The following is a 27402-nucleotide window of genomic DNA, read 5'->3' as shown; positions in this document are numbered from 1 at the left end:
TGAGCAAAGTTCAACATTCACTTCCGCTGCACCTTACAATACGGTTAGAAAAAGACATAACAGGGGATCCATTTTGCTTAAGACCACGCCAATCTTTTTTTAACCGATCAAGGTACTGTGGTTGCATGAAGCGAGCCTTGAGCTTGTCTTGGAAGTTGACCCAACTGAAAGAGATTGCAATGGATTGCACCTCTTGTTGTAGCATCACCTCCATCACCGACTTGACCAAAGCCTCCATAGGATTTGGTGCAATCCGTGGCGTAGATGGGGATGGGGGAGGATCGGAGAACAATCCTCCTGGTGTAGAAACTTCGTCTTCTCCAACTCCACTCTCATCACCTTCACGCAAAGTATCCATTCTGCTTCGGGTGATGACCATGCACTGAGTTCTTGGGGTTCTTGAGTTTCTGGAGTGCTCGAGGTTCTTGGCTTGCAATTTGTGTGTAAGAAGGCTTTTCTCTTGCCCAAGCTCAACTGCTTCCTACGGGTGCACCCCTTGGCAGCCTTGCGCTCATACAAAGGTTGCTTTTCCCCACCTCACGAAGATTGACTTGCTGCTAAGTACAAGGTCCGCTCTTAATGAGTGGAAAAGAGGAACGAGGGGAGGCTGGACAAGCCCTTCTTTCTTGGGTTACCTGCCACTCTTCAAAGATACAGATCAGGGATTGACACGCCCAAGTGGTCTTGGGTTATGTGCGACCACAACAAGCAAAAAAAGTTCATGTGGTTCTTTGTGCTTCTGTCCTTGAGTGATGATACTGTCGTCTTTCTACAAGTACTAGATGTGTCGTGTCTAGTGTGTCAGTACTTAGAGTCAGTGTCTACTGAATTGGTTTATGGCCTCTGTTTGTTTTGCAGGTGTAATAGAAGGTGATTACCATTCTTTCAAGAGGGGGGGTATGTCACAAACTGACGACGCGGCATAACCTATTGACGATGTTCCCAACTTATGGGATATTGTTGAGGGGACAAAAGAGATTCAAAGAAAAATTAGCCTGCGTAAATACTGTTGAGTGGTAAAACGTACGGATTTTCGTTGATCGCGTTGACAGTGCTGACGTGGCTGTACTGATTTCCGCAAACTGCGCTGACTGCTTTTACTGGCAACTTTTGGATCAAGTTGCTTTTGGGGCTCTGCTTTTAGCATCCCTTGTATCAATAAATAAATCCCAAGGGTCTCACTTCTCAGAGCATTTGGATGCAGAGTCTGAGAGCGAGCACCCGCAAGAGTTGTACTTTGCTCAAAGATTAATATAAAAAGAAATACCGAAAGGGGCGCCAGTCTTTGGGGCCAATCTCTCTTGGCACGGAACTATGCCGGGCCGTGTCGACTCAGATATCGTGAAGTATTTTAAGTGAATCTCTTTTGTGGTGCGACAGAATCTAGACTTGGGGTGTCCAAGTTTGTTACAAGGGCCCCCTTGCTATGTTGCCAAAGCAAGTACTTGCTTTAGATTATTTGCCCAAATGCAGATGCAATGACCAAATGCCGCATGCTATGCTATATGCTGATTGTTGGGGTAAGCCCAACTTGTAGCTTGTGGAAGGATGAGATGATGACATGGTCCAATAGCAAGAGGATGCAATGGCACTAGCCAATGGTTGTAAAGCACCAAGCCTATTTAGGAGGCTTCTTTTTAATGAATCAATTGCACTTTGAACCTTATCATTGTGTCTACACTCTACCTTTATGCTTTTGCTCAGCACTAGCCTAATCCTAATTACTCTAACCATAGCCCTAACACCATGGTTAGCTTGAGGCTTCACCCTCCATAGCTTGCTAGCTCACCATCGAAGTTTGGAAAGCGCGATCCGCTCCTATCAATTGGTATCAGAGCTCCAAGGTTACACTCTCCATTAGTTGTCTCCCCTCCTCTCCATCAGGAGGAAATTGCTTTGGCTGGCAGAGTTGTATTGGCCAACCAGGTGCTGTTGGCTACTATGTGGTACATTACGACTTGCTGGATCTTTTCGAGTTTCTGCATCAACCAACTAGAGAGGCTGATCAGGAATTTTTTGTGGTCAGGGTCTGGCACCCAGTCAGCTTGGGCCAAAGTGTCCTCGCACCTAGGTCATTACCTTACCATGTCCTCAGGGAGGGTTAGGGATCATCGACCCAGCACGGCAGAGCAGAGCCCCCCTTGGGACGCTTGTGGTAAGAGGACTTCTTCCAGGGGAGAAGCCCTGGAACGAGCTGTTGCACCGGATTTGTGCTCGAGTCCCCTCATACGGGTGGCCCTTGGAGCTCATCCATCAGATGGATTTTTATAGAGATGTGCCGTGTTGGCCTGAGCAGGAGCTGGGAGGACCGATTTGCTGTGAGCCGGCTTAGGTCTTGGGAGCAGCTGAGGAGGGGCGCGGAGCAGCACCAGTCCACTTGATTGGAACCCCATGGTTAGCACTTAGAGGGGCCACTTGGTTGGTAGCAGGCCTCATGTTTCTTGGGGTCCCATGGCAGAGGGTCCAACCCTCACTTTTGGTGACTTGCTACAGTTTTTAGGCCTTCCCAAGGAGGTACAAAGCATCCAACTATGAGGCATGAGGGGGGTGTAGAGCATGTGTTGTCACTGACACATCCAACCCTATGTGTCCGTGGACAAGCTACAACATGATCAGGGTTTAGTCAGTCCAGTCAATCTAGAATTAGAAGTGATCTGGCACTTTTGTGAGTCTATTCGTAGACCGTGCATGCCCAGTCACTTAGTGTAGATGCATATCCTCTGGTTGCACACAACATGATCATCAGAAATCCCATAAGAATCCATTAGAATCAGTTAAGGGATTTTTCCAGTGCATTTAGCCTATTTTCCCTATTTTTGACATTTTTCACTTATTAATTTAAGTGACTTTCCAACAAAAGTAGGTAGGGCAATTTTGCTAAGTTTGTATATAAGCAAACCAAAGTCAGCACTAAATGGCAGAAGAGGCAGCAGGAGCACATGCTCGACAGGCACCTTCTCAGCAGGACCCCAATAGGAACCCCCTGGCGCTTTTGGTCTCCAACATCGCCATAGACACATCAGCCCCAGCGTTTTCTCAGTTGCATCATCGCCATCACCATCAGCTTGTGTAGCGTATTTGCATTCCCTCGTTAGCACCAGATCCCATGGCGTTTTCAGCAATGATCGCCAGCAACATACTCAGCAAGTCCAGCGTTTTTAACTAACGCTAGCAGTGCATCAGCGTTTTTGGTTTTCAGCCCAAACCGCATCAGAACAGCAGCGTTTTCAGCCCTATTGGACAGCAGCAGATTCAACCTAATTGGTTGCAGATACACCCCCAATTTCAGCCATTAGCGTTTTCTGGTATCGCCAGCAGAGCCATCACCTTGGCGCTTTCCCAGTTTCAGCCATCGCCATCCAAGTGCTCTCTTGCCTGGCGTTTTTACCCTCTTCAGGCAGCCCCAAAGCCCAGCGTTTTTGGGATTGCAAACCATCAGCAGAACCAGCGTTTTACATCAGAATTCAGCCTTGAAAAACGAAGCCAATGACAGTGATTACAGCAGGGATTCAGCCCATTAAAACGCTGTCCTAACTTGCAGTTCATCAGCGTTTTCAGCATACGAACACAGCAGCAAGACGCAGCAAAAGCTTGGCTTGATCAGCGTTTTTATTCAGCCTAGAACCCTCGACAAAAACAGAGATTTTCAGCCATATGATTGAGCCCCAAGATCACTTAGAACCTTAGCATCTTCCCCTTTGTGGACAACAGATAGAAAGAAGACCGAATTCAGCCCTAAAGTCATCATCGTCGTCATCGACATAGCCCCCATTTGCATCAGTCCATGCATCATCATTGTACACCTTTGTGCAATCAAAGTTAGACCACTCTCGCCGACGAGAGTGGGGCCTTTGGAGGAGGGTTTTACAACCTCTCGGGTGTCGTATCTCTTTTCTCTCCTTCTCTCAGTCTCATTCACTTGCACGCACAATATCCACTCACTTTGTTCGTGATCATAGCACTCTCCATAAGATGGAAGGCTCTCTCCTTCCATAAGAACTAAAAGGAACCTTGAGCACAGTTCGGAGCACTCATCTTGAGCAAAGCGCAAACATGCATTCCGCTGCACCTAACATGTGTTAGGATATTATAAAGGCTATACTTGTTGAGTGGCATACCCCTCTTGAGGCAGCAGCTCCCAAATGGATGTGGGCCTTCACGCGTTTGGAGGTCCTCATTGCAGTTAGGGCTTGCTCGGAGTCAGTACCCCACATGTTTTTCGAGGTTGAAGGAGAGGGTCATCTACACAGGGTCTCAATTGAGGTGCCATAGGTTGCAGAGTGATGTTTCCAGAGGACCCGTATTGTGGGCATGTGTGGGAGGACTTGCGTCATAGATCTTGACCCAGTAGATCTCGAGTCAGGACACTGGCGGATTTGGTCTTGGAGAGAGCCGCCTTCTGGTACGAGTGCAATGGGACCCGAGTGAGTGGTTTTGGCGGCTTTCTCTTCGGCCGATTACCCACCAACTCCTTTTTTCTAGTGCACAGCTCGTTTGGGGCGACAGATACTGACAATATGAAGCAAGGCACGCCCAACTGCAACACTTCATTGGTAGGAGGAGGGTCTCACTGTCGAGTTCTTGTCAGTCTTTTGGGAGCGGTTGTGGGACAGCACACAGCTAAGGCGGGTCTCTATGTTTCAGTGGCTAGTTGTACACAGGGCTACAACAGTTGGGAGGTGGTTGGTACACAGCGGCTTCTCGGCAGCATGTGTAGCCTGTGGCCATCCAGTGGAGAGTCAGCGTCATTGTTTGTGGGACTGTCCCTTGGCACAATAGGTCTGGCTTCGGGTTCTGTGGCTGATGCCAGCTCTCTCCACAGCCTGAAAGTACACTTGAGGTGTTGCAGCCTGGTCCACTCGCACGGGCCCTGCGCTCCATTTTGAGTTGGCTTCTACCAGCAGAATGATAGTGATTCAGGGGAGTTGACCTACACTCGAGCCTGCCGTAGAGCTCATCCCCCAAGAGTGGTGCAGTGATAGAGAGTGGTGTTGGGAGCTCGTCTGCGTCCTGAGACTTTGGCTCATTGGGCGTGCCCTTTGCTTTCGCACCTTCGAGGCTCGCCTTGTCCCACCGGCAGAGACTGTTCGTGACATTTGGCTGGAGCTGGTCCTCACTCAAGGTTGAGTTTGAGGGACTCCAAGGCAGCCCCGACCTCATGCGGGAGTGTCGAGAGGCTTTCTTGCGACTTCGGCGCCCAGGGCCTTTCTTCACCATGGTTCAAGGTGTGCCTAGATGGCACTACCGGCCACCAGTGTGGCTCTTTCATCATCCCATCTTGTGATATAGCCCTCATTGTACATACTTTGTTTCCTCACTAGGAGAGTCTCCCCATGTTTCCGTTGTAGCCCTCTCTACCAGAAGTGGTTTTGTAGCCTTTGGGTAGTTTATTAACTAATGAAAGGATCTTTTCTTGCCAAAAAAAAAGTCAACGAGATGCTTTGGCTTTTCACGTGACCTACAATCAAGCGCTACCACTACTCGTTGCACCACTTGCTGTGCTAGGCACTCATTTCTTCTAGTCAAAGCCTTATGGGTGGACATTAGAAGCGCTCAATCAAACTAAAGAAGCATCTTAGATCTGTGTAGTGTGAACGCCGATTGTCACTCCAGCTCGTGTGGCCATTCTCTTCATCATTCACCGCTTTATGCCCACGGCACATGCGTGCTGATTTCCAGCCATTGCATCGTCACACAGGTGGTGCGCTAGTTGCTTTGTACACGTGTTTGCTTCCGAGCTCCTCGACAACCTTGAAGACCGCCATTGCCAATGCTGCCTCGTCATTACCGTCCGCTATTGAAGACCGCTCTTGGCTCGCCCCTCCTCACCACAAATTGATGACATGGCATGCCTAAGAGACAAAGGGCTATTGATAAAGTTGTTCCAACTTATGGGCACCTTGCCGACGGGGCCCCAACGGGAAACTAGAAAATTAAAATGAAATTGGCGGACTGTAAGGCATTTGGACGTAGAGTCTGAGAGCAGAGGACCCCTCGGGAGTTGTACTTTGCTGAAGCATTTATATAAAAGAAATACCGAAAGGGGGGCCAATCTTTGGGCTCGGGGCACTGAACTACACCGGGCCGTGTCGACCAAATTGAACTATGATTTTAAAGTTGTGAAGTACTTATGTAATTCTCTCGTGTGTCATGCAAGATTCCCGACTTGGGGTGCCCAAGTCTGTGACATGGTCTTCACTTGGTTGGCCTTGAATGCTTGACCCTATCGTTTCTACCCGTGAGCTTGCAACGGCTCGTCACCACAAGCCCATGCCACATCAATTGTTGTTGCAGTACTGATGAGCCTCAACCCTCACCGCCTACTGCATTAGCTAGCTCGAATTACCTTGCTGCCAAACAACTGCCACCAACGTTGCTGTCTACTACTCGTCATTGCCTGCGCGAGTTTCGAATTAGAATTTATTGGAATTTGTCTTTTTATTAAAATTCATTTTTAAGCCAAGGTTCCCACAACCACTTGGCCTTATTTCCTCCATCACTTCTTTAAGCCTAGCATTGGTCCCACTCAGGACACAGGCTCTATTTCCCATGGCTCACCACATCCCTAAGCCCACATTCTTCCCTTTTTGAGCTAGCTGGGTTCCCTTTGATGCTAATTTCATTCGTCGGCACTCAACTGCAGCTCAAACCGGTTACACTGATTCTTGACGGCCCCAATCAACCCGCCACTAGAAAGGGCAATGTATGTCAAATTGTGCACCATTTTGAATTGGCACATGATATGTATGAAATATATGTGCATGAAGGAACTTGCACACGCTTCCACGGGTTCAGACATTGCCCGTATACACTTGTACGTGGTAGGACCACCCTATCTCTTTCACATGAGCACACACCCACAAACATCGCACTTGAAATGTACGCATGCCTTTCACCATCGGCCATAAAGATTGCACCCTTGACAAAATGGACCAACAACAAAAGAATATCAAGATCAACATGCCATGAATTTAAGTCAACAACAACACAAGATGATGACTACAACACGAAGGACATTATCAACGAAATGATACACGAGAAGGGGAGACAATTCCCTCTCCACATGAATTTGTTCTGACATAAAGCTTTGTATGAGCCTTAGGATCTCATGAGACCCTACATGTTGTATCCGATTGAACCATGTTTGTTGAATGCGCTGAGAATCACCATGATGTATTCAATTTAGAATCGTGAAGTGTTAATTCCAGTGAGAACCGTCGTGATGTATCACAAGAACCTTGCAGATGTATCCAACAAGAGACCTAGGTACTATGACACCATAAAAGATGAAATCTTCGTAAAGCCCAAGTTTGGCTTAAGGGGGCAATTGTTGGGGTAAGCCCAACTTGTGGCTTGTGTGGGGACCTCTCTAGCCACCTAGGAAGGATGAGATGATGATATGGTCTTATAGCAAGAGGATGCAATGGCAGTAGCCAATAATTGTAAAGCACTAAGCCTATTTAGGAGGCTTCTCTCTAATGAATCAATTGCACTCTGAACCTTATCATTGTGTCTACACTCTACCTTTATGCTTTTGCTCTAAGCACTAGCCTAACCCTAGTTACTCTTAACCATAACCCTAACACCATGGTGAGCTTGAGGCTTTACCCTCCATAGCTTGCTAGCTCGCTATTGAAGCTCGGAGAGCGCGATCTGCTCCTATCATTGAGGAGATCTAGTATTGATGCAAAACGCTAGACTATGCTGATGCAAAAACACAATGGCTGAAGGTTGATGGTACTGGGTGCTATGAGTATTGACTGCATGCAAGGGGTATTGGGTTCTGGTGATCTTCTGATGCTCTAGTGAGAGGCAAGGCTCTCATATGTAGGAAAATAGGAGGGGGTCGAGCATTATCTAGCAACCCATCACTCCACTTAAAAGAGGGCTTATTTATTAATATATGGCCTAAGTGAATTTAGGGATTGTTCATATGCTTAGAAGACTTATGAATGCTTGTGCAAGTGAGGTATGCAACTATTGACATGCTTGATCATGCATGTCTTTCTAGGGGCTAATAAAGTCCAGTCTTGATCCTAAGCTGTGCTAACGAAGACTGATGCTGACCTGAAGTAGTAGCTTGTCCACGTGGCTCAAGTAGTCTTTGGGGCGTGTGCATTTGGAAGTAGAACTCCGTTGCTTTGTGTCGACTCTTCTCTCTCTCTCTCTCTCTCTCTCTCTCTCTCTCTCTCTCTATAGTTTACTTTTGTACCTTTTATCCTTTACGGCTACACAGAGGATACCCACCTCATGTACTTTGATTTGTCTCGTAGGCCGATTTCGGCCTCCAATAGACGTTAAAAATCTCTCTCTCTCTCTCTCTCTCTCTATATATATATATATATATATATATAGATAGATATATTCAAGTTCAAGTGGTGTAGATTTTGTTCGTGTGTTGCTATCGATTTCTCGCTTTGGTGTCCAAGCCTATTATAGTGGTATGAGAGCTCAGACAATTCTTCTTCTACGAAGGATCCGATCCACCTTCTGTGGCACACATGGGTTCTAGTAGTGAATCTGACGGAGAGGACAGTGTTCCACCGACTACTCAACTTCGGAAAATGAAGAGCACTCCAATCGCAACGAGGGAACAAAAGAACCGACGGAGATTCCAACAGCAGCAAGCCTCCTTCCAAGGAATCGAGAGAAGACCATGGCAAGTTTCCGGGGGGAGATCTCGACAAAACAGAGTATCGACGTCAACTTTAGGTTGACACATGTGCCAAATGGATGATCAAGTACTTCAAGGACCTGAACTACATTAGGTATTGAAGAATTACCGGCTTGATGAGGTTCACTCTCGATGGTGAGATGTCGTTCGGGTGCAGGTATGGGCAGGAAGAGTTTGACGAAGTTGTTGAGCAGAAGGTCAATTAGGTGATGAAAACCAAAAAGTACTCTTGGAAGAAAAGCAAGTCAGAGGACTATTCGGGTTACCTAGGCTGGAAATCGACTTTCGAGGCGGCTAGTGGATCAAGGAATCGTGTGCGCTTCAAGGATGACCCTTGTTTTTCTTTATCTTCATCTTCAGAGAGTTCAGACAGTTCTTCATCCCGTGGTTCTAGTGAGGATGAGAAGAGGTGGAAGAAACGGAGAAAGAACAACAAAAGCAGATCCAAGAAGTTTAGAAAGCTCAAAAAGCAATCTAGCAGTTCAGAGGAGGACACCTCATCCTCTTTAGAAAGTTAGTGATTTTCTCATTTTTGGTACCATCTATGGTAAGAAGCAAACCATTTTATGAGACCGACTCAGTACGACTAGGTGAAAAAGAAGAAAAATAAGAGCAAAGAGTTCAAGGATTGGGGTCAAGTCATACGGTTCTACTCTTTCTTAGGTTTTGAGGATGCCCATTGAGCTCTTGCCTACATACAACAGTTTGACACGACTTTCTTGGGGGTCACTTCTCAGAAGCCTCCAAGGTACAAAAGGCGGCGTCTTTTCCTAAAGGTAATGCTCAGACATGGTCGTCGACTTGCTCTTGCATAAGAAAGCTCCGAAAAGGTGGGTAAAGTTCAAGAGACTATTGACCTCGACATGGTTGACCAAGGAGTATGGACAAGACGTCATTACAGCTTGGAATTATTCGAGGATGACGAAAGACGATACCTTGGCTACTTATTGTCAATGGTTTTGGGATACCTTCTTGCCAATAGCTTCTTTTTGGAAGATCCTTTTTTGGAGCAAATGGAGCGGTTGTCACAAGTTTGTGACGTGGCACAAAGGGTTAGGTTTATCGACCTAACCTCCAACTCATAAAGAGTGGCCGAGGGACTCTAACTCAAAATAAAGCAAAGGCATACAAGTGTTGACGTGATTGTCGTACGGACAGAGCCCGCAAACTGTGGAAATCCAGACTGACATGGCAGTGTCCAGACATGCCGCGTTTTACAGAAATCGGTCCTATGGGTGTAAGGTTTTGGGGAGGAGTTGCTTTAGGGGACAAGAGCTTTTCGCTTGTATGCTTTTAGGCCAGGGGCCTTTCAATAGATTGCGAGGGCCTCTTCTTTGGCAGATTAGCTTGGGAGCACTGCAGAGAGAGGACCTTCGAACATTGTACCTTGTGAAGCATCAATAAGAAAGAAATACCTAAAGGAATGCCATGCTTTGGGCCAATGCATCTCAAATTGGAACTCCGCCGCATTGACGACGACGATGATGATTTGAGTCTTTTAGTTTAGTTTTTCGCTTTCCTTCATTTTATTTTTGTACCCAGACATTGGATTAGATCCACAAGGATTGTATTAGTTTGGTCTCATAGGTCATTTTGGCCTTTTGAAGACGTTTAATATAACATTTCATTTCAGTTCATTTTCATTTCTATCTCTGTTCAAGTTCAGTTCTATTGCTGTAGATTTCTCGCTCGGAGTGCCCAAGCCTATTACAATGGTATCAGAGCTCACCCGATTCTTCTTCTATGAAGAATCCGGTCCCTTTTCCCCCAACACATGGATTCTCGCAGTGAATCAGGCCGATAGGCAACTGCTCCTTGGACTACCCAGCTTCAAGAAGATGAAGTCAACCCCAATCCTAACGAGCAGCAGAAACCAACGGAGATTCCAATTGGACCCGACCTTCTTTTGACTAATCGGGGAAAGAGCATGGCCCGTTCCCGCCAAGAGATTTTGACAGGATGTAGTATCAGCATCAACTACATGTTGACATTTTTGCCAAACGGATGATTAAGTACTTGAAGGACCTGAAGTACCTAAAGTACTCAAAGTGTTTGACAAATCACCCACCAAAGCAATCTCAGAAGACGAGCCATTCAAAGGATTATCCCGGCTACCTAGGTCGAAAATCTAGTATTGAGAAAGCGAGTAAATCCAAGAAGCGTGTTTGCTTCGAGGATGAACCGAGTTCTCCGTCTTCGTCTTTGTCTTTAGACAGTTCAGAGAGTTCTTCTTCCTCTAACTCTAGCAAGGAGGAAAAGAAGTGAAAGAAGCAAGGAAAGACATTGAAAAGCAAGAAAAGCGGATCCCAAAAGAAGTCTAGAAAGCATTGCAAACATTCTAGTAGCTTGGAGGAGGACACTTCATCCTGTGACAGTGCAGACATTGATTCGAGCACTCTCGGAAGAAACGGAAACCCCCAGTACTTCTTGTTAGGTGCAGCGGAATGAATGTTTGCGCTTTGCTCAAGATGAGCGCTCCGAACTGTGCTCAAGGTTCCTTTTGTTCTTATGGTAGGTAGAGCCTTCCGTTCTTAATGAGAGAATGCTATGATCACAAACAAAGTGAATGGACACTGTGCGTGCAAGTGTATGAGACTGAGAGATAGAGAGAGAAGAGAGATACGACACCAGAGACGTTGTAAAACCCTCCTCCGAAGGCCCCACTCTCGTCGGCGAGAGTGGTCTACTTATGATTGCACAAACTGTATGCATGAGACTGATGCAAGTCTAGACTATGTCGGCAATGACGACGGGGACGACGAGACCGACCTAAGGGCTGAAATTTGCAATCTTTCTACTGCTGTCCAAAAATGCTATGGGCTGAAATCTGCTGCGGGTCCAAAACGCTGATTTTTAGGGCTGTTTCTGTGGTTCTTTGTCGCTGAGATTCTGCAGGTTTAGGGCTGAAAACAGAGGTTCGTAAAGGCTGAACACTGAGGTTCTTACCGGGCAGAATCTGCTACTTCTTTGGGCTGATCTTGTAGGTCTTCTGATGCTGAAATCTCTGCGTATGCTGAATCCAAAAACGCTAGGGAAGCTGTTTTCTGCTGTGGGGAGAGCTGATGCAAAAACGCTATCTGCTGGGACTTGTGGGCGATGGTGCTGATGCAAAACGCCAAGCAGGTGCAGTTCCAAAAACGCTAGTGGAATGGGTTTTCTGGCGATGGTCTTCTTGCTTGGTGGGGGAAACGGCCAAGGTCCTGTTGAGAAGTTGCTTGCTGAGCTTGGCTCCTGTTGCCTCTTCTGCCAATAGTACTAGCTCTAGTTTGCTTATATACAAACTTAGCAAAATCGCCCTAGCTACTTTTGTTGGAAAGTCACTTAAATTAATAAGTGAAAAATGTCAAAAAAATAGGGAAAATAGGCTAAATGCACTGGAAAATTCCCGTGATGGAATGTGATGGATTCTGATGAGAATGCTGATGATCATGCTGTGTGCAACCAGAGGATATGCATCTACACTAAGTGACTGGGCTTGCATGGTTTACGAATAGACTCACAAAAGTGCCAAATCACTTCTAAATCTAGACTGACTGGACTGACTAAACCCTGATCATGATGTAGCTTGTCCACGGACACATAGGGTTGGATGTGTCACGTGACATCCCCTCCTTTCCAAAGTGAGGTACTGGTACCGAACTGTATGGCGTCGAGGGAGATCGCCAATAGCATCCGGAATCCTGGAAGGGACTCTTCGCCGGCCCACTCTGATTTGTGGGTCGTGCGGTACTTGAACTTCATAAAGGTCTGCAACGCTTGCTTCTTTGGGCCGCACCGAAAGCGACACAGTCCTCTGTGGCTCCTTCGATGCTTCAACTTCGTCGAGAGTCATGCTTCTTTCTCTTCAAGAATCTCCATGGCTGAAAATTCCTGAAACCATTTCCAACGTAAAACCATGAACATACCCATTCCATGTAAAGTGAGTGAAAAAAATCTTGTCGTCCTAATAGATTGTGTATGCAATGTAGATGAACATAGAGACCGAGTGAGAAACGGTTCACCAAACGTATGCAAACAATGAGATCGAATCTTTTCTGTTTGATCGAAATCAATCAACTGTGGCAATTCACAATGGAAATGCCCATGCTTGGTGCTCATACTTTCATGTGCTCTTTCTACAACTGTGTCATGCCAAGGAAGAGACATGGAATGTGACGTCCTTGAATGCATACTTTTCAGCTTTTCATGAACAATCCGCATACATTCGTGCTCATTCATGAGTGAAACGTGCTCAACGTACAATATGTCATGCCTAGGAAAAGGGATCACATAAAGACACTGACTAAAATACAGGAAACGATCACGAATGAAACACTCGAACAATGCGTGCGTATCAATCATGTGAACACATAATACTTCATGTGAGGGTTCTTTGGACCTAGGCTCGAGAGCCAAGATCGATTCATCGGGATCTATCGAATCTTTTTGTGGGGGATCTGTGGACCTCGACTCGAAAGCCAAGATCGATTCTTCGTGATTGATCGAATCTACAACGAGGTTAGCTTCGCTAGAAAAAGCATCCACTAACACATCATCCTTGTGAACAATCACATCATCTTCATGCAAATCATCCTACTCGTGAGAAATCACATCTTGATCATGCAAATCATCATGCTTGTGAGAAATCACATCTTGATCATGCAAATCATCATGCTTGTCATTGTCATCCAAATCATCATGCTTATCATTATCATTCAAATCATAATGCAAATCATTGTCATTCAATTCATCATGCTTCTCATAATCATGCAAATCCTGTGTGTCATGCTTTGGAGAAGAAGAGACTGAGAGAGTCTCCTTTTCCCGAATCTCTTGCATCTGTGCTTGAGCTTGAGAAAAGAGTCGCAAGAACTCTTGCATGTGTCGGTCGCGCTGTTCTTGTCTTGCCTTTCTTTGTGCTTCTCTTTCTGCTTTGTCTTCTGCGTGTCTGCGATTCATTTCTGTTATTCTTTCTGTATTTCTTGCTTCGCGTTCTAAGTTCCTTTCCATAAACATCAGCTCCAACTCCTCCATAGGAGTTAGCGCAATCCTTGACGTAGATGGGGAAGGGGGAGGGTCGGAAAAACCTCCTGGTGGGGAAAATTCTTCTTCGCCTCTCTCATGCTCACCATCTCCAAGCGAAGTATCCATTCCGCTTCGAGTGATGACCATTCTAAAGTCCTGGGTTCTTGTGGTCTTGGGTTCTTAAGTTCACTAGGAACTTGGGTTCTTGAGGTTCTTGAGGGTTTCGTTTCGCTTGCAAACCGTGTTTGAGAAGGATCTTCTCTTCATCCGAGTTCTACTCCTTTCCGCGGGTGCACCCCTTGGCGGCCTTGCGCTCACACCAAGGTTGCTTTTTCCCACCTCATGTCGATTGGTTGGCCGCTAAGTGCACGGTCTGCTCTCAATGAGTGAAAAGAGACACAAGGGGAGGCTGGACAAGCCCTTCTTTCTTGGGATTCCTGTCACTCTTCAAAAACACGATTAGGAATCGACACGCCAAGCGAACTTGTGTTCGTGCGACCGTAACAAGCAAAAAAAATTCTTGTGATTCTTGTGGTTCTTTCCTTGAGTGATACAGAACACTGTCAAAGCGCTGCTGCCAATGTTAGGTGCAACGAAATGAATGTTTGCATTTTGCTCAAGATGAGTGCTCCGAACTGTGCTCAAGGTTCCTTTTGTTCTTATGGAAGGTAGAGCCTTCCGTTCTTAATGAGAGAATGCTATGATCACAAACAAAGTGAATGGACACTGTGCGTGCAAGTGTATGAGACTGAGAGATAGAGAGAGAAGAGAGATACGACACCAGAGACATTGTAAAACCCTCCTCCGAAGGCCCCACTCTCGTCGGCGAGAGTGGTCTACTTATGATTGCACAAACTGTATGCATGAGACTGATGCAAGTCTAGACTATGTCGGCGATGACGACGGGGACGACGAGACCGACCCAAGGGCTGAAATCTACAATCTTTCTACTGCTGTCCAAAAATGCTATGGGCTGAAATCTGCTGTGGGTCCAAAACGCTGATTTTTGGGGCTGTTTCTGTGGTTCTTTGTCACTGAAATTCTGTAGGTTTAGGGCTGAAAATTGAGATTTTTACCGGGCTGAATCTGCTACTTCTTTGGGCTGATCTTGTAGGTCTTCTGATGCTGAAATCTCTGCATATGCTGAAATCCAAAAACGCTAGGGAAGCTGTTTTTTCTTCGGGGAGATCTGATGCAAAAACGTTATCTGCTGGGACCTATGGGTGATGGTGCTGATGCAAAACGCCAGGCTGGTGCTGTTCCAAAAATGCTAGTGGAATGGGTTTTCTGGCGATGGTCTTCTTGCTTGGCGGGGGAAACCACCAAGGTCCTGTTGAGAAGTTGCCTGCTGAGCTTGGCTCCTGTTGCCTCTTCTGCCAAATGGTGCTAGCTCTAGTTTGCTTATATACAAACTTAGCAAAATTGCCCTACCTACTTTTGTTGGAAAGTCACTTAAATTAACAAGTGAAAAATAGGGAAAATAGGCTAAATGCACTGGAAAATTCCCCTGATGGAATCTGATGGGAATGCTGATGATCATGCTGTGTGCAACCAAAGGATATGCATCTACACTAAGTGGCTGGGCATGCACGGTCTACGAATAGACTCACAAAAGTGCCATATCACTTCTAAATCTAGACTGACTGGACTGATTGGAGCCTGATCATGCTGTAGCTTGTCCACGGACACATAGGGTTGGATGTGTCACATGACACTTCTGGCTCAGTATGACCATCTTGAGAAAAAGGGCAAGAAGACCCAAGGAGTTCAAGGATGGAGGACAAGTAGTCAAGTTTGACCCGTTTTCAGGCTTCAAGGATATCCATCAAGCCCTTGCATTTATACAACAGTGACATCGCTTTTTCAAGAGGTTATTTCTCGAAAGCCTCCAAGGTACGAAAGGCGGCGTCTAGCGCCCAGACATTGTGGTCTACCCTTCTGTTGCACAAAGAAGGACCTAAAATTTAAACGAATCTTCACTTCAACATGGTTAGCGAAAGAGTACGAAGAGGATGTCATCATGACTCGGCATCGTCTGAGGATGACAAAGGAAGACTCTTTGGTTGTTGATTGCCTGAGGTTTTGGGATACTTTTTTGCCAGTAGCCTAAGATCATCGCCTTTAAGGAGCAGGTCGAGCGGTTTTGTTGTGGACACCCAAAAGCGATTCGGCGGTATTGCCTAAAGCAGAAGCTAGATCTATTCAGAGGCTTATGGGACATGTCAAGGAAGGTTTTGGTATGCATTCCGGTTCTTTGACTTATCCTACGGACAAGCCAATATCCGCTTCCATAGGAAAAGATTCTTCTGACGACAAAAAAGAGAAGGGCAAGCAACAGAAAAAGAAACACTGGCCTGAAGTTATCAGTAGAGCAGCGTGCAGAGTACTATAAAGAGGGCAAGTGTTAGTGGTGTGGGGCACATTCTTGCGAAGTGTCCAAAGGAAACATCTAGGGAGCAAGTTGAGAACAAACCGGTAACTTCACAAAAAGCGTGGCTAATAATTTGCGAAGACACAAGGCTAGTGGTTGCTTCCGCAAATCATGCCGGGATTTTGCGGGCTGCCATGTGGTAGTCCGTATGGCCAGCTTTAGGGGAACTTTGGTGTCAGCTTTTCACCAGCCAACTTTTGGAGATGTTGCAGCTATTGGGGCGGTGGCCCAGTTTAGGGCCTCCTTATACCTTTAAATACATGGCCAGGGCTCGCTCTTCCGCAGGTAAGCTTGGGAGCATCGCGGAGAAGGAGACCCTCGGCAGTTCTACTTTGTGAACGAGCAATAAAGAGAGAAATATCGAAAGGGGCGCCAATGCATTGGAAGCGGAACTCTCTCTCTCTCTCTCTCTCTCTCTCTCTCTCTCTCTCTCTCTCTCTTCAAGTTCGATTGTTGCAGTTTCTGTTCGTGTGTTGCTATTGATTTCTCGCTTGGGTGTCCAAGCCTGTTACAAGTGTGCTCTTGCATGTCATCGGTTATGTAATAAGAAGCAGCATCCCCCCCCCCCGTCATTACCTCTACCTTTTCCTTAATATCTTCTTTACCATGCGTTGTATGGCTAACTTATCTTGTCTGGTACGCACAAACGAATATTTTCTGTGGGCTTGAGCCTCTTCTTCTCCAAGTTGTATGTGCATTCTTGCAACCCTAATTCCAATGTATGAAGTGTTCAACGCTGTGTTTATAGTTTATGTTTGATGATAGTAGAAGCATAGGGTACCTTTCAAAAAAATCTGTTGATTGTGGAGCAGTTATTTTAAAGTGGATATTGTTTTTGCTTGCTCGCTGCTTGCTGGCTCAGGATCAAATTAAAGTTCTTATGCCTGCAGTATATGAAATTTTGGTCTTTTTAAAACTGGGTGAATGCTTTAATCTCGAATAGCTGGATGGAAACTGTTTTGAAGTTATCATCGCTGGTTTCACAAAATAGGCTGTGGATGATCGATCACAGCATAAAAATCGAGCTGTTGCGATGAGTCGCCTACGGCTACTTATTGCTGCCAAAGGTGAGATTTTTGGTCTTAGTCACATGTTTTGATTAGCTTTATGAGAGTTTTGACATTTATGTTCTGGGTGGGCCATCCTTCGGGGATCATGACTAGTTAGGCGGCCTGTGAAGCTTCAAGGCTACGAGGCTCCTCCAGAGCTTCTTCGTCTCTTACCAGCAGAACCAGGGAGGAAAAGTAGTGGAGATAAAATTGGGGTTAATCATCCAGATTTTGCAAAGGTATCCTTTAGTTTTTTCCTTTTATTCTATACTATAGGTGATGGATTGCTGGAGTATTCTATCAGCTAACCAACCAACAAAATTGGTGGCAACAGGGGATTCAGGCATTGTTAGACTTGTTATCTGCTAGCAAAGGCTACATTTTCTATGCGGCAGCAATGCTTAGGTAACTTCTTTGATATCACTCAATTTATTGTTTCAGATGATGAAGTCATATAAATTTCACGGTGTTATATGTTATTTATGTTTAATTCGTGGAGGATGCAACTATTTATTTTACTGGCAGTATGATTATGGAGGAAAGCAAGGCTTGAAAGGCTTTGGGAGGTGCCTCACCTTATGCGCTCCGTCCCCCCCTCCCTTCTTTTTCAACCCAAAAGAAACGAACCCTTTTGGGTTGCCTATGTGTTGATTATAGATATTTTGTCATTGGCTCTTTCAATATCCTCATATTAATTCTCCGAACAGCCGAGGAACTGTAGATAGAAAATTTGCATGTGGAACGAAATCGCTCGCTGCTGCTGCTGCTTCGCACCCTCCCAGGCCTGCTTCGCCATTATCGCCCCCCCCCCCCCCCCCCCCCCCCCCCCCCCCCCCCCTCCCCCCCTTCCCGCCTCACAGCGTACACCCCTCCCCCTCGTCTCGCTGCCCTCGCATCGCTTCCCTCCCCCCCTCTTTACCCTGCTCGCTGCCCGCAGCCCAGCCCACTCCCTGCTGCCCCATCCCGCATCCTATCCTCCCCCCCCCCCCCCCCCCCCCCCCCCCCGCCTGCTTCGGCTCTCCGTGCCGGGCTTTGCCAGCAATTCGTCGGACTAACTCGGCATGTTCGTTCTAGCAGGAGAACACACTCCTCCCCGACACAGGGGATTGGACACTCATCCGCAGCTCGACGTTCTCTTGGTAGTGCTTTCGCTACAAGCCGAATGGCTCAGGAGGGACAGCCCTACTTGAGGACGCCACTTCTGGTACACGGCTCTCCTTTTGCATCAGTCCCTGTGGGTTGACCAGTTTTGACATTGGTGGACGGCAGTGTTCGAGAAAAAATCATTATTTTCACAAACATACAAAAATCCCTCCAAAACAAATCTGAACTGGAAATTTTACAATACTAGCCAATATTTTTGCAACATTACACTATTTTATATGTATTTTAAGCGGAATTTTCTCCTTCTTGCCCTCCCCTCAACCGGCTACTTTGATTTTGCAACCGGCTCAAGACTAAGCTGAGGCACACTTTTCCCGAACACTGGTGGACGGTGGGATTTCTTTGACTATAGCTTCACCCAATTCCTCGGCGACCCATCTTCCGATGTTGAGGCAGCATGCTGAGTTCACGTCCTCTTTCTAGCAGCCAAAGGCACCGAGGCTTTGGATACAACGGTAGGCGTCTCCTTTCCGTTGTGTGGCAGGGATCACACGGAGTGGACCTTGCACACAGTTCTTGATTGGCTCCAGGTCAAGGCTCTAGAGTTCTCACACCACACAAGGGACTTGGGGGTGAAAAATTTGACACACACACTTTGGCCTCTAGCCAAGTTCACTGTGATGCCACTGGATGCAGCAGGATGTAGGCACATTGTGGTTCACTTTTTTGCCGACACTCAGATTCCCTTTTGCTATGTATTTGTACATGTGGATTCTTGGACGGAGGATATAGCCCTACGGACTGCGCGCTCTGCTTGGGCCTGGGTGGGACAGTCGCTTCAGACGCACCTATCTAGAGGTTGATTGGATGCGGATTACTCCCCATCGACGTAGGCCTCGAAGATAGCGAGGCTGGCTGGTGTTGCAGCATCAGTCTTTTCTCACTGATCCCATGAGGATTATCTGATGGAATGTGTGCAAGGTTTAGGTGGGCCCTAGTTTCAGCGTTATAGGGGCCGTTTGCATCAGGAGCTTCAAAGATGCCTTGTGGATGGTATGATTGATATTCTTATGCTTCAGGAGCATCATCTTTGTGAGAGCCGCATTCGGCGATGTGGTCAGATTCTAGGTGGCTATTATGAGACCTTTTGGCTAGCTGCTTTTGGGCTTGGAGGCATCCAAGGAGGTGTATGTATGACTATTACCGACTCATTGGAGCAAGCCATTGTGGGCGGAGGTATTATTGTGCCAGGCAGGGCTGAGTGGATTTCTATGCAGGTTCATGGTTGCCTCATGGGCTTCTTGAACATCTATGCACCTAATGTGGCAAGTGCACGAGCTGAGTTTTGGTCGTATATTGTAGAGTCTTTGCCGCATGTAGAGCAGTGGTGTGTCTGGGGAGACTTCAATAGTTGGAGGACCCCTCAGATAGGATTGGAGGTAGCCATTTTACTATGTACGGGGTAAAGTTAGCAGCTTGGAAGCGCTTATGTATGAACTTGAGGATTTCAGATGTTTGGCAGCATGCAAGCCTAGACAGCTTATCTTTCTCTCGCTCTGACCACAGAGTAGGAGGAGTGAATCTATCTCGGATAGATCGCTTATACGTAGTGACCGTAACTGTGACATGGATCTGTTTGCATTCTGGCAGGGACTACTTTTCAGACCATGCGCCAGTGATTCTTACTTTGACAAACAGACAGAGGAGTGGGAGTGCGATGCTGCACATCCTCGAGAGGATTTTGCTAGATACAGAGCTCAGAGAGCGGGTGGTGGCACTTTGGACAAAGAATTTGGGCACTCAGGGCACCCCTGCTAGTAGAGTGGCCACTGGACTTGCTGAACTTCGTCTCCTTTTCCTTCAGGAGTCTGCAGCTCGCTTGCCTGCAACCAAGGAGGAGAAGTGTCTCCGACGGGGCATTGCTTCCTTACATCGGATGCAGGAGCGCCACCCTGATAGTCCTTTGTTGGAGAAGAAGATGCAGCATGCTCGACAGGAGCTGACCACTATTGAGGAGCGGCGTCATGAGTTTGCGTTTCATCGGCAGGCATCTCAGTGGACCAGGTGGGCGACAGAGTTATTGGGGAGTTTTTTGAGACTGTGAGGCCTCACCATGGGCGCACTAGTGTTAGCCAGTTAAGGGGGACCTGATGGGCCAGTAGCTTCAGAGCTTGAGGATATGCCTGCAGTGCTACTGACTTTTATCGTAAGTTGCTTTCAGTTGAGCCACAGTCAGATTGCCAGGGTGCATGCAAAGAGCAAGTTTGGGCACAGATGCCTTGCCTAGTTACTGAGGAGATGGGTCAGAGACCAGAGATGCCTCTCCAGCTAGATGAGCTCCATGAGGCCCTCATGGCACTCCCCCGAGGTAGTTGCCCAGGGGAGGATGGTTTGACTCCGAGCTTTTTCTTGAAGTACTTGGAGCTGCTTGGGTCGGATCTATGTAGTGTCTACTAGCACATTTTGCACACTGATGAGATGCCTGACAACATGAGTGAGGGTCTTATATACCTTATTCCCAAGGAGGGAGGCTCCTTGGATGAGATTCTACTGTGGCGGCCCATCACCATTCTCAACTCAGCCTACAAAATCTTAGCAAAGGCTCCGAGTTTGAGGATTCAACCATTACTAGAGAGCATTATACATGAGATCCAAATAGGTTTTGTCAAGGAGTGCAGTATCCTTGACAACATATTTACCTTTTGGGAGGCGTCTGCCCCTCGCATGTCTTCGAGGAGAGGATCTTGTGATACTCCTTCTCGATTCTGAGAAGGCTTACAATGGAGTCGACTGGGACTTCTCTGCGCAGGATGGTATTTTCAAATGCTTGGATCAGAGGAGTGTCAGCTCTCTACAGATGTGCGCACAGTCAGGTGCTCTTGGCAGGGGGAAGAGGGGAACGCTTCATGCTCACGCGTTCGATTAGATAGGGTTGCCCTCTTGCCCCCTTGCTCTTTATCTTCTATGCTGAGGCAATGAGCAGATTTTTGACTTCATAGGAGGTTGGTTTGCGTGGTTTAGAGCTCCCTATTAGGGGAGATGAGCTGCTAGACGCTGAGTTTGCCGACGACTTTAGGCATGTACTTGGAGGGCCATGAGGCCAGTCTGCGCAGATGTGAGCAAGCTCTTGAGGTGTTTTGTTGTGCATTAGGAGCACCAATCAACTGGAGGAAGATTGTAGCTTTCTGGGTTGGCAGTGCTCCTACGCCTGATTGGTCGCCCCAGGGACTTCTATACGTTATTTGGCCTATCAAGCTGGATTGGATTTGTCTCCAGAGCAGGATATTGGCACGGCTCTCTTTGGCTGGCAAAGTTGTAGTGGCCAACCAGGTGCTTTTGGCTACCATGTGGTACATCACGTCTTGCTCGATTTTTTTGAGCTACTGCATCAGCCATCCGGAGAGGTTGATCAAGAATTTGTTGTGGTCAAGGCGTGACACCAAGTCAACCCAGGCCAAAGTGTCTTGGCAGGTCATCACGTTACCATGTTCTCAGGGAGGGCTGGAGCTCATTGACCAAGCACGGCAAAGTAGAGGCCTCCTTGGGAAGCTTGTGGTTAAAGGACTCCTGAAACTGCCATATGGCACAACAGGTCTGGCTTCGGGTTCTTCGGTTGATGCCAACCCTTTCCACAACCCGACACTACACTTGGGGTGCTACAGCCTGGTCCACTCTCACGGGCCCTGCGCTCCATTTTGAGTTGGCTTCCACCAGCAGGATGATAGTTTCCAGAGGGGTCGACCTACACTTCAACTTGCCACGGAGCCATCCCCCAGGAGTGGTGCAGTGATAGAGAGTGGTGTTGGGAGCTCGTATGCGGCCTGACACTCTGGTTCATCTGGCAGGTCCGCTGCTTTCGCATCTTCGAGGCTTGCCTTGTCCCATCGGCAAAGACTGTTTGTGACATTTGGCTGGAGCTAATTCATACACTCGGGTCAGCTTGAGAGCCTTCAGGGCAGCTCCGACCGCATGCGGGAGCGTCGAGAGACTTTCGTGCGACTCTGGCGCCCTGGGCCTTTCTTCACCATGGTTCAGGGTGCGCCTAGATGGCATTTCCGGCCACCAGTGTGGCTCTTTCCTCCTCCCATCTCGTGATCTAGCCCTCATTATACATACTTTTTTCTCGCTGCGAGAGTTTCCCCATGTTTTCTGATTTAGCCTTCTCCTGCAGTGGTGGTTTGTAGCCCTTGGGCAGTTATTATTAACTAAAGGAAGGATCTTTTTCTTGCAAGAAAGGTTTATGCGAACAACCATAAGACTGGAGTGAAATAAGAGTCTGCAAAGGCAGCGAATTACAAAAGTGGCCCTTTCGCACGTCATTACACCATAGATCAACAAAAAAGAGCTTCTTAGCAAAGTTGCAGCCATCAGCATTTTCAAAGCTTGCCCGGCTCTACCATTCCTGGAGGGCCGCAGTTTGTTGCACTCTTGCAGCTCCAAGCTCGCCGGGGGGGGGGGGGGGACTTTTATCCTCGCATCAACAATTTTACTGTTCCTAGCAACGATTGGAGTTCTCTGTAGCAGGGATTTTTAGCCCTCTCCAAGTTATTTTTTTCTCTGGCACTACAAATTTTACCTTGTCAGATGCACATCTTTTACATTCGTGATCCATCATCTACCCACAGCAGTCCATCAAAGCTTACAATGGTTAAAAAGCTTATGCGTTCATTTGTGTGTGTGTGTGTGTGTGTGAGAGAGAGAGAGAGAGAGAGAGAGAGAGAGAGAGAGAGAGAGAGAGAGAGAGAGAGAGAGAGAGAGAGAGAGAGAGAGAGACTTCTACCCTTAGTTAGTTCTTGATCCATGGCGGCCACCACACCTGCACCATGCATCACGATGACTGTCCACGCACCCTTCACCTGGACATATGACTTGACTACGGAGAACCTAGCCAGTATTGAGGCAGCCACTATACATTACTTGGGCTGGACATTGGTTGGGTGCATGGTGGGCCTCTCCCCTTTACACGGCACATTTGGGAAGTGACTCCAGTCTGCCCTAGTGGCTCCGAAGGCAGCATCTTGGAGCTCTTCATGCTCGGTTGTGGCATCTTTCAAGTGTAGCTTTTAGATGACCGTCGTGTCAAGTGTCTACAGTCGGTCCTATTGTCACGGGAAGGGCACGTTGTGGCAATGGAAAAGAACAGACTTTTAGCACTTCAACAACTAAACCGAGAGAGAGAGAGAGAGAGAGAGAGAGAGAGAGAGAGAGAGAGAGAGAGAGAGAGAGAGAGAGAGAGAGAGAGAGAGAGAGAGAGCACACGCGACACATAGTGGCGGAATTCCACCCCAGAGAGTATTTGCCCCAAACCTTGGCACCCCTTGCGGTATTTCTTTATATTGCTTGAACTCGGTACAATGCCGGTACTCGTGCTTTGCACCTTTACCCAGAAGAGTGCCATAGACTGGCCTTTGCACATATTTGAAGGCCCTTGGCCTCAAAAGCAGTTACATGAAAAGCAGTAAACTCAAAAGCATCTGGTCTAAAAGCGCTGCACCCAAAAAGCTGTCAGCACGTTTTACGGAAATCCGTACACTTACCACGTCAACATGCAGCGCAAAACACGAAAATCCGTACAATATGCCACGTCAGCAAAGTCAACGCAAATTGCAGAATTCCATATTGTTCGTACAACTACCACGCTAGTAGTCCAGCATAAATTTCAGTATTCCGTACTTCTGCTGCGACTTCATCAGCTTCTATGCTTTGTGTGTGTGTGTGTAGGCTGCTTTACTCTAGGCCCCATCAGACGGGAACCTTAACTTGGTTGGAACTTCTTTTGCTGCGTCCTCTTAGGGTTTGGGCTTCTCGGTCGGGATCTGTAGGTTGGTTCCGTTCTTCAGTGTCTTGACACGTCAACAGCTTGTGACATCCTCCCTTCTTGAAAGAAAGTAATCGTCCGCGATTACAACACATTTGCAAAACAACTCAAGTTAGCTCCAAAATTTCGAGGGTCATTCTGAGGGACAATCAGTTTTCTCATTCCAAATTGGAGCTCTTGAGTCTTGATTTCCTGGGTCGTTGGCCTCTCAGAAGAATCTCATCCAATAAGAAGTCTCATTCCAGATCGGAACTCTTGATATCCTAGGTTGTTGACTTCCCAAAAGTATCTCATCCAAAAAGGAATATTCAGTGGCTGGCACATCACAATGCAACACAAATGCTCACATATGCATGTGACAAGACACAAAGAACAGCGTCGTTGAGCACTCCTCGGAGATGGACGATTTGCGGTTTGAAGCTAATCAGTGACTACCTCGTCACTCCCCCCTCAAATAACCTAAAAAGGTTTGGGCCATGTGTCACAAATTGCTGACGTGGCAAAGCCTAAAGAATGGAGCCAACTTGCAAATGCTGGCCGAGGGGCCTAAACCCTAAGAAGAACAAGTAGCAGCAGAAAAAGAAGTCCTACCAACTTATGGGGACCACGTCTGATGGGGCCCTCAATGACATAAAGAATTAAAATGAAGCAGGACTCACACACACACAAAAGAATTGCGAAGCTGGTTGATGACGTGGCATGCTGTACGGATTTTCGCGTTTTGCGCTGACTGCTGACTTGGCAGCTGTACGGACTTCCGGATTTTACGTTGGCAGCTTTTGAGCATTGCTTTTGGACCAGATGCTTTTGGGTTTTGAAGGCTTTTCACTGTGCTTGCTTTTCAGGCCAAGGGCCTTTAAATATGAGGCTAGGACTCATTCTCTGGCATGCTTCCTGGAGAAGGTGCAGAGTTTGGAGTACCGGCTTGTACTGTGTTGATGCAATATAAAGAAATACCGAAAGGGGCGCCAAGGTTTGGGGCCAATACTCTTTGGGGTGGAATTCCGCCACTCCGTGTCACATGTCGTCTCTCTCTCTCTCTCTCTCTCTCTCTCTCTCTCTCTCTCTCTCTCTCTCTCAGTTCAATTGTTAATGAAGTGCTAAAAGTCTGTTCAATCTGTTCTTTTTTATTGGCACGTGGTGCCCATCTTGTGGCAGTGGTATCAGAGCATCAGGCGTGTGCTTTTCTGAAAGCATACCGGTCCGACAAAAGAGCAGACAGAGCTTTTTGGAATTTTATTTGAGTTATCTTCGTCCTCCAACCCAGACTTATTAGCCACTCCCACCCTTACTTCATCGCGCATCGGGCGCGCTCCCGTCTTCATCGCAGTGTCGTACAGGGCATAAGCCATAAAGAACCCAATACTTGGAATTCATGGATTCAACAGAATATTTGCAGTTTCTGCTCAATGAGCTTCACGACATTCTTTCGCGGCATCCTCAACAGAATCTTTCGATGCTGCAAAGTTTTTAACAATTTTTGAACTACATGTTACCCCCTCTGATCCCCCAGGTGGTACCTCCTCCTCCGGCACCAGAAAGTACGAGAGCTTCCAACCGGGAACCTTCTCAGCCGTCTGTTCCAATCGAGGGAGTCTTCAGGAATATGGTGCAACCATCTGACCCTGATCCAGTGCAACCGCCTTTGCCACTGCCATTGCCCCCACCACCACGCCGCCGCCACCGCCACCGCCACCAGGCTACAATGGTTGGAGCCCATATGGATACCCTTATTATCCATACCCTGGATATGCGCCTAACCAATGCAAAGATTTCAAAGATGGTGGCACGACAGTCAAATTTTTCACTTTTTTCGGGGTGAAAGATCGCAAGAAAGCATTGCAGTTCCTACAACAATTCGACAACATCTATGCTTTGGGGAACTATACAGAAGAATCCAAGATTTCTTGAGTAGCAGGATTTCTTAAAGATAATACTATGCAATGGTGGAGTTCAATCGCGACACAACAACATGCTCCAAGGACCTGGCAAGCTTTCAAGACAGTTTTTGCACGTAGTTACATGACTTCGATGTTCGGATTTTGGCAGAGTGGGGCAACTTGAAAATGCTTGCCATCGAAACCATGGACGAATATAACCAAAGGTTTCTCGACGTGTACCTTCCGATGTCCTTCTTTAGATTTGTTCCCTTGGAGGCCCAGTGCGAGCGATACACCATTGGACTACCATCACCATTGCAGGAATATTGTCTATCCAAGCAAGTCTCTACCATGCAAGAACTTATGGACCATGCCACGGTCGGCTACAAACTGATGAAGGGAAAGCTAGAGTTTACCATAGAAGAATCTCCGGCCGCTAACCACATCTCTCGGCAACAACGAACAAATTCTTGAGAGTCTCGTGAAAATCAACCGCAAAGGCCTCGTTTGACGCCTCAACAACGAGACACCTTACTACAAGAAGGCCGATGCTTTGGATGCTTTCAAACAGGGCATAATCATTCTAATTGTCCCAAACGCACTAATATACCAGAGGAACCGACGCCCGCACAGAACCCCAGCGCCACCTCTTGCTAAGAGAGCTAGACCCGCTATTGGACTAGTTCCTGATATTTATGGCATACGCCTTGAGAGTACAAATGAATTGTGTCGAGCATATGCCAAAGTCAATGGCTTCAAAGCCCTTATTTTCTTTGATCCCGGAGCTACAGAGAACTTCATCCGTCCAGGATTCTTAAAGCAAATGCACTTTGATTATGATGCAGAGGGTGGAGAAATTGAAGCTGAGCTAGCCACGGGGCAAACTTAGAAAGTGGTACCGCTCATTGATGCTCTTCCAGTGACTATTCAAGAGACTATTCAAGATTATCATGGAAAAGCTGATTTCCACATCATGAAGTTGGGCAATTGTGAAGTTGGGCCTTTGCATGACAAGAATGATGCAACTCTCCATGTTCGGAACCGAACCATCACCATGATGCAGAAGGGCAAGCCAATCGTCCTCAAAGTTCGGTTGTCCGAACAGAACCCTGAATGAACTCTCTAGTTGTTTTATAGTTAGATACTTTTGAACTTTGTTTGAGAAAGTATTGTTTGAAATGGATGATATCTGTTTTGAACCTGTCTTGGTGCCGATTTGAATTGTTTGACTCTGGTTTTAATACTGGTTTCATTGATTGGTGATTTTACTCCCGGGTGGAGAAGTGAGAAATACTGTTTTGGTATTGTTTGAACCTCGGAACGACGCATGCCGATGCCTGAGGAGCGTTTCGTTGTATGCTAGAAAACCTCGGAACGACGCAGGCCGATGCCTGGGGACTGTTTGGTTGTATGCTTGTAAAGTAAGTGTTGTTGTGACTCCC

General features: G+C 47.0%; 1 protein-coding gene across 2 annotated transcripts in view; it reads left to right on the top strand.

Moving 5' to 3' along the window:
* LOC147453873 (uncharacterized) overlaps positions 1 to 27402 on the top strand; it is a 57701-nt gene that overhangs the window by 19672 nt on the left and 10627 nt on the right. For both annotated transcript variants that reach the window (XM_086515938.1, XM_086515937.1), the window contains exons 2-4: positions 17101 to 17176; positions 17273 to 17397; positions 17493 to 17563. In XM_086515938.1, coding sequence (XP_086372064.1) covers positions 17101 to 17176; positions 17273 to 17397; positions 17493 to 17563 — 272 coding nt within the window. The remainder of the gene's footprint in view (positions 1 to 17100; positions 17177 to 17272; positions 17398 to 17492; positions 17564 to 27402) is intronic.

This window comes from Adiantum capillus-veneris, chromosome 7 (genome assembly GCF_014529385.1).
Source record: "Adiantum capillus-veneris isolate H3 chromosome 7, ASM1452938v2, whole genome shotgun sequence".
Lineage (NCBI taxonomy): Eukaryota > Viridiplantae > Streptophyta > Polypodiopsida > Polypodiales > Pteridaceae > Adiantum > Adiantum capillus-veneris.
The sequence above is the reverse complement of the archived record's forward strand: the minus strand, read 5'-3'. Positions and strand labels throughout refer to the sequence as shown.